At 65.2% G+C, this 7,233-nt stretch overlaps 1 protein-coding gene across 1 annotated transcript; it reads right to left on the bottom strand.

The window, feature by feature from the left end:
- Positions 1–525: 525 nt before the first annotated feature.
- STAC3 (SH3 and cysteine rich domain 3) lies at positions 526–5,310 on the bottom strand. Its single transcript, XM_032785464.2, has 9 exons — positions 5,162–5,310; positions 4,033–4,099; positions 3,312–3,573; positions 2,555–2,652; positions 1,970–2,045; positions 1,774–1,871; positions 1,230–1,296; positions 958–1,007; positions 526–636 (listed from the first exon to the last, which is right to left on the bottom strand). Exons 2-9 carry the CDS (start codon positions 4,096–4,098, stop codon positions 541–543), a joined length of 813 nt encoding a protein of 270 aa, XP_032641355.2. The 5' UTR covers position 4,099; positions 5,162–5,310; the 3' UTR covers positions 526–540.
- Positions 5,311–7,233: the final 1,923 nt, after the last annotated feature.

Consider the following 7,233-nt stretch of genomic DNA (forward strand, 5'->3'; position numbering starts at 1 on the left):
GCACCCGGCCCCCGGGGGCTCTGATCTCAAGTGGGAGCAGGGTCTGTCTGTGCAGCACGCCCGGGGGGCTCTGATCTCAGTGGGGGCAGGGTATCTCTGCAGCACTTGGTGGCCCTGATCTCAGCTGCAGTTCTCCCGGCTGTAAGCCATGTGGCCATGGCAGCTTTGGAAAGCTCCAGCTCCTGGAGTCCTGTGACTAGGGGAGATCTCGTCTGGAAAAGGGAAGCCGTTTCTAGCGGTGGCCCAGGCAGGCATGAGGACGGGACCTGACCGTGTGCAAACAGCTTAGGAGCTGACGGCCCAGAACGACCCACACCCCTGGCATTTCTTCGTCTGTCTGAACCCAGTGGTGTTGGAAGCCGAGCTCCCAAGTTCTATGCCTGGGGGGCAGCCAAGCTGGGGGGGGCCGGAGACAGAACCCGCGACCGACGCTCACAGAAACACCAACACGCCTCGAAGGACAATTTCATCCCTCGGGGGCTTGTGCCACATTCCATGCCCAGGATGCTTGTCATGCACGGCCCCTCAGCCCCCCAAAACTCACTGGAAATCCAGGTCGTCCTTCTCCAGGGCTTTGAAGCGATAAAGCGCCACGAAGTAATGAGTCTGCAGGAAGCCGGGCTGGGGCTTCTTGTTCTGGGAGGGCAGGGAGAACAGGATCAGAGCAGCGGCAGGAGGGGCAGGGACCATGGGCACCATCTCCAAGGGGAGAGAGTGCAGGGCAATGGGGTGCAAGGGGGGTACAGAAAGGGAGTACCTTGTTGGGGGGCTGTGACTTCAGGAGTGGGGGCAGTAAGGTGCAAGGGGGGGTACCTTGTCATTGGGGTTGTAACCCCAGGGGGAGGGGGTGCAGGGCAGTGGGGTGCAGGGGCATACAGGGGGGTACCTTGTCATCGGGGCTGTAACCCCGGGGGGGGGGCAGGGCTGTGGGGTGCAGGGGGTGCAGGGAGTAGGTACCTTGTCATCAGAGTTGCTTTTCTCTGCCTTCTTGTCCCCTTCTGGGTTGCCTGGCAGCACAAGAAGAGGAGAAGGGGGGGGGCAGTTTCATATGCCAGGTTAACAGATGCCCCCTCCCCAGCACCCAGGCTGTGGACAACCCCCCCGAACTCCAGCCCGCTGCTGAGAGCCCAGGGCAGGTGGCAGGAGAACACCTGGGCCGGACGCCCTGCCTGGGACCATGGGGCACAGAGCAGGGCTGGCCCCCCCAGCCGGGCTCCCCAGGCTCGCACCTGCCTCCAGTTTGCCCACTTCGTGCTTCCCAGGCTCCGGCTCCTCGTCCATCATGGCGGCCAAGGGCTGCAAAAGAGAAGGGGAGGCAGGTTGGGCTCGGGCCCCCACGGGAATGTGGGTAACAATGGGGCGCTGGGGCTGGGCAGGGCCCTGGTGGATTGTGGGTAACAGGGAATGGGGTGCTAGGGTCGGGCCCCAGGGGATTGTGGGTAGCAGGGAAGGGGGTGCTGGGGCTGGGTGGGAGCCTGGGAACCCCACGCCGTGTGTAGCTGCAGTGACGCCAGTGGCTGCCGTAACGTTTGGGGTGCAGACCCTCACCTTCCTGCCCGCAGGCGGGTCTCCGACACCCTGTCGCCAGGCGCAGCAGAGAGGTTCTGGTCCCTTGCCAGAGCACCCCCAGCCAGACGTTCCACCCCTGCTCCCTGCACCAGCGGCCCCCCACGGGCCTTGGCTTTCAGGCACTGCCTCCCTGCATCAATGCCCACCCCGGGGACCCCCTTCCTCCGCCAGCATGGCCCCCCGGGGACCCTCCCTCCAGCTCACATTCTTCTTATCATCTTGTCCTTTCTTCCGCTCCTTGTTGGCCATGATGACGCCCATCCGGAGGGTCTCGAACACAGGGTCACTGCGATTGGCTGCCGCTGGGTCAGAGACACCACAAGGGGGCAGTGAGTTCCAGGGGGCGTGAGGGGGGGAGCGGCTGTTCCACTCATGGGGCAGGGGAGGGGCTGGTACTTACAGAGCAGCTCCTTGACGCAGGCGTATTGCTGGTTGCTGTAGAGGGGGGAGCTGTACGCCCGGTGGAATCCGGGGGGCTGAGAGCGAGAGAGAGAATGGGAGGGGGGGCAGGGAGTTACAGCTGCAGGACAGATGCCTGCGCAGCCAGGACAACCGGGGGGGAGGGCTAGCGGTTAGAGCAGGAGGCCGGGAGCCAGGACTCCTGGCTTCGATCCCTGGCTGTTGGTGGGGAGGGGTCAGTGGGTGAGGGGAGCCAGGACTCCTGGGTTCGATCCCCAGCTCTGGAGAGGAGTGGAGTCTAGATGTGAGGGGGGGGTGGCGGGAGCCAGGACTCCTGGCTTCGATCCCTGGCTGTTGGAGGGGAGGGGTCAGTGGGTGAGGGGAGCCAGGACTCCTGGGTTCTATCCCCAGTCCCCAGTTCTGGAGAGGAGTGGAGTCTAGATGTTAGTGGGGGGGTGGGGGCAGGAGCCAGGACTCCTGGGTTCTACCCCAGCTCTACCCTCTAAACCTGTGGGACCTCAGCGAGTCACTTCCCCTCCCTTTGCCTCGGTTTCCCCATGGCAGGGGAGGGCCGTGCCGGACTCACGATCTTGCCGAAGCAGCGCTGCATCTCCACGTAGGACTGGCAGTGCTGGTGGATGCTGGTTTTGCAGTTCTTGCATCTCAGGCCAAATTTGTTGTTGACTGGCGGGGGGGGGGCGCGCGCGCAAAAGGACGGGGAGCCAGACCAACGGCCCTGCAAGGAACAGCTCAGGCCACGCACACGCACAGAGACAGCACGCACGTGCAAGCGACCTCCAGAAAGAGTCAGGTACTGGCTCAGGGGCAGGATGGTTCCCCCACACACCCCGGGACTCAGGCTATCAAACAGAGCCCCTTGGGAATAGACCTCTCTTAGGGAGGGGCATACCGTCAGGCCTTCAGCCCCACTGTGCGCCACTGATGGGGCAGCAGGGGCCCCGTCTAATTGTCCGGGGAACGCCAAAGTGCAATGGGGGGGGGGCAGGTCCCAGGTGCTGCCCATCTTGTGTGGGTTGCTGGCCACCCCAGCAATGCTGGTGGCCCCCTGCCCATCCTCACCCACACTTTCTAAACTTTACTCTGGCCTAAATACACCCCTTCCTCGCCGCCTGGCCCCCAACCATGCCCCTCCTGCACCTAGTGCCCTCTCCGCCCCCTCAGTGCCCTGCGCAGCCATGCCCTCCACCTTTGCCAGAACCTTCCCACTCCCATCTACAGTTCCACCATGCCGACTCCCCCAGGCCCCTGCCCCCCACCCCTCCCCCTCAGACCAACTCCTCCCCCCATGCAAACCAGACCCCTGCCCCCTGCCCCCCACTCACGGACAATCATGCGGGCACAGACGTCACAGAACTTGGGCTTTTTGAAGTACTGATCCTTGAACTTGTGGGGCTTGTCATTGACGGGCTTCTGGGGCTCGGGGGGTGGCTCGGGCTCCTCTTCCTCCTCCTCCTCCTCCTCCTCCTCCTCGTAGAAGTAATAGAGGGGCCCCCCTGTGGGGCTGACCAGCTCCCCGTTGGGCTGTGGCTCCGCCGGTGGCTCCTCCTTGGGCTTCCGCAGAAACAGCTGCTTCAGCACCCGGAGCTGGGGGGAGACACTGGGCACTTCAGAGACACTGACGCCCTCCCTGGGGGAAACTGAGGCACGGGAGGCAAACGGTGGCTCACCCCAGGGTCCCCCTGGGAGTCAGTGGCAGAGCCAGGATAGAAGCCGGGAGTCCTGGCCCCCAGCCCCTGTGGGCAGGGCCCCCGTGGCAGGCTGAGCATGCCGGCCAGGGAGACCTGGGCACGGAGAGGTGGGGGGCACGCTGGCATCATGGCATGTCCCCACCAACACCCCCAACTCATGACATCCCCAGGACTGGGGGGTCCCAGCTGCTGGGACATGGGGACCCCCCCTCCCTCCGACCAGCAGTCTGGCAGGCAGGGGGGCTGGAGGCAGGATGGGCCCTGGGAAGGAGCCCCCCTAAGAGGGGCAGGGAGCAGCGGTGGGGGGGAACCTCTCCTCAGCCCCTCCCCAGCCCCATCCTCTGGGAGCACTTACCCTGCTTGCGGGCTTCCCCCCTGGCGCGGGTGAGGCTGGTGGCGCCAGCGCCTCCTTCTCCGTCATGCTGCAAGGGGGAGCAGAGGTTTCACGGGGCCCCAGGGCCTCCCCTCGCAACACCCGCTAACCCGTAGCCAATTGACAGCGCCTTGGGATGAGCCAGCTTGGTGCCCGTTGGTGCCCCACAGCAAGCTCCCACTGGGGCCCAGCAGGGGATCCATGGGCAGAAGGGGCCCACGGTGCCAGATGAACGACCTGCCCCAGTCGGCATCATGGCAAGGAGAGGAGACGGCCCCAGGCCCCCTGGCGCAGGATCTACCGCTCGCCCCTTCTGCTGTGCCCAGCAGTGCCACGCCCGCAGCTCCCCACATGTCCGACCCAGGCACTATTTTAAGTTCCCAGCATCATACAAGCCCTGGCTCCACCAGCTTGCAGGGGTGTATCTGCATGGTGCATGTGTGTGTCACAGGGGTGTGTCTGCATGGTGTGCGTGTGGGGTGTGTCTACATGGTGTGTGTGGCTGTGTCGCGGGTGTGTGTGTGTGTGTGTCACAGGGTGTGTTCCAGCAGGGACACGTGTCTGTCCCAGGTGTGTGTGTGTGGCAGGGGTGTGATACAGCAGGGATGTGTCAGAAGGGTGGGGGGGGGGGCAGGCGTGTGTTCCAGCAGGGACAGGTGTCTGTCACAGAGATGTAGGTGTGCGTGTGTATGTGTGGTAAGGGTGTGTTACAGCAGGGATGTGTGTCACAGGGGTGTGCGTGTGTCAAAGGTGTGTTACAGCAGGGATGTGTGTCACAGGGGTGTGCATGTGTCAAAGGTGTGTTACAGCAGGGACGTGTGTCTGTCACAGAGAGGCGTGTGCATGTGTGTGTGTCAAAGGTGTGTTACAGCAGGGATGTGTGTCTGTCCCAGGTGTGCGTGTGCCACGGGTGTGTTACAGCAGGGACGTGTGTCTGTCCCGGGGCAGGTGTTACTGCACTGCAGCAAGTAACACTCGATAGCGGGGGCTGGGGGCGCTTTGGGGGCACAAGCTGCTGGCCGCCCCCCCCCCCCCCCCGAGTCCGGAAGAGAAGGGGGTGTCTGAGACGGGTGCACAGTGAGCCAGGGTGGGGGAGGGGGGAGACACTCACCTCTGAGCTTCGGGCTCCCTCGCCACTGGGTAAATCCTCCCCCGGAGCAGCTCAGCGCCCCCCAGACGGGCCCCGGCCTCGGTCTGGCCAGCGCCGACCCCCAGGCCTGGCTGCAGAGGGGCACTCGGCGGTCCGCCGGGGACAGAGTGACAGGGCGAGAGGGGAGTGAACAGCTGAGCCCCGTGTGGGAAGCTGACGCTGAGAAATTGGAGCCTGCACACGAGCAGGCCTGGCCGGTGGGAGCCGCTGGCTGGTTGCCTGGCGGGTCTGGGGCACCAATGGACGCTGGCACAGGTGGGACGGGCACTTGGGGGTCCCACGTCCCCGCAGGTACGGGAAAGCTGGTTCTGCCCCCGGGATGCAGCAAGCCATGGGGCCGCGCTCATAGGATTCTCCTGGGAACAGGGAGACCCAGTGGCCAAGGGGCAAGATAGTGGTGGGCTTTCCTTTCCTGCAGGCTGGGGGGTGAGCCCTCCACGCAGGGCCTGAGGCTGTCTCCAGGCTGGGACAGGGCAAGGTCACGTCTGTGTCCTAGCGGGGCGGGGGCTGCCCAAATTTAGAGCAGCCTCGGGGCTGCTCCAGCTTGTGCTCTGCTCCCCATGGCCCTGGGCTGCAGACAGTACCCATAATGCAATACATGCGGGACTGATGTCAGCTGGGGAGGCCCTGGCAGGGACAGTTCTCAGGGGGCTGTTTGCACCCGCTTTCGAGGCCCCTTTTCCTACCCCCGACCAGCATCTCCTCCTTGAGCTGCCATTACAGGCCCCGTCCCCGGAGGGCTCCCACTCTGTCCCCTCCTGCAGAAACAAACCACATGGGGGGCTGTCCCCCCCCCCTTCACGTGGCGAACGCCCTGTGTCCTCTGAGCAGCAGGCTCCAGGCCACATGGCCAGGCCTTCGCCCGACTCCTCCACCCGCCTGGGGGGGCAAGGAGCAATCGGCTGAACACCTGGGCAGGGAGGCTCCTAGGGAGATTGTGGCATCCCCAGTGTTGGAGTTTTGGGTGCAGGCTGGACAAACGCATGGGTCACTGGATCCTGCCTCTGCACTGGGCCCCTTCCAGCCCCCCATTGCTGGGATCTGGGCACAGAAGCTGGCTGGGGAGATGTGCAGCCGGGACCCCCCCTCCTGCTCATGGTGCCCCCGCTGCCCCGACGGTCCAGCCCAGGCTGGTATGAGAATCCCCCACCTGCTGGCTCTTACCTCTCGCTGCCGGCTTCTGCCCGTCACCGCGGGGGCTGGAGCACCGCAGGCTGATGCCGGACCTGCCGAGAGGTCTGTGCCGGGCCTCGCTCCTCTCCCATGGCCTGGCAGGGCGGCGAGCCGGGTTGGTAGCAGCAGCCCACGGGCCGCGAGGCTTGGCCAGGTTCCCGCAAGGCTGGCTTGGAGCCTGCTGGATGCAGGGCCCGGGATCGTCCCCCCCCGCCCCCCGAGGGGCACAGCTCAGCACCACGAGGCCGATGCTGCGGGCAGGGGCTCTGCTCCATTGGTGCCAGTTCCTGGAGGCTCCAGTTTGGGCAGGGATGTGGCCTGCCTGCCCCTGGCTATGGGGCTCAGAGGGGAGCCCTCCCTCCCTCTGATCCTCTCCGGGGCCACCAGACTGCCCCATGCTGCCAGGAACGGGCTTGTGGGGGGCAGTGAAGAGCTGGGGGGGCTGCCCCTGCCGCAAGGATTCTCAAGCTGAAGGTCATGACACTCATTGCCCATCCGGGGGGTGGGGGGGGTCTCGGCCCTACCCTACTAGGCGTCTAGGCCTGCTCATTAGCCCTGCTCCTGAGTGGGGGGGGGGGTGGGGGGTGCACGTCCCACTGTGAGCACCCCTCCCCCGCTGGTGCCACCCCAGGAGGGGTCAAGAGAGGATGTTCCTGGAGGGGTACCATGGGGGGGAATAGGGGCAGAGAGAAGAGGTGGCAGTCCCTGAGGGGGGACGAGGGGGGAGAGGGGGCAGTCCCAGAGGGGGGCAGAGGGGGCAGTGGCAGGGGTGAAGAGGAGGTGGACCCAGAGGGGGGAAGAGGGGGCCTTGTCTCACATTAATCCCACCCCCCCCGCTGCGCACAGAAACCGGAAGCAGC

This window comes from Chelonoidis abingdonii, chromosome 26 (assembly GCF_003597395.2).
Source record: "Chelonoidis abingdonii isolate Lonesome George chromosome 26, CheloAbing_2.0, whole genome shotgun sequence".
NCBI classification, from domain to species: domain Eukaryota; kingdom Metazoa; phylum Chordata; order Testudines; family Testudinidae; genus Chelonoidis; species Chelonoidis abingdonii.

Coding starts and splice junctions, on each gene's coding strand:
- STAC3 (XM_032785464.2), bottom strand. CDS start 4,098: ATGACGGAGAAGGAGGCGCTGGCGCCACCAGCCTCACCCGCGCCAGGG. Junction 2,653..3,311: donor CTGTGCCCGCATGATTGTCC/GTGAGTGGGGGG, acceptor CCCCCCCGCCAG/TCAACAACAAATTTGGCCTG. Junction 637..957: donor AAAGCAACTCTGATGACAAG/GTACCTACTCCC, acceptor CTGCCCTCCCAG/AACAAGAAGCCCCAGCCCGG.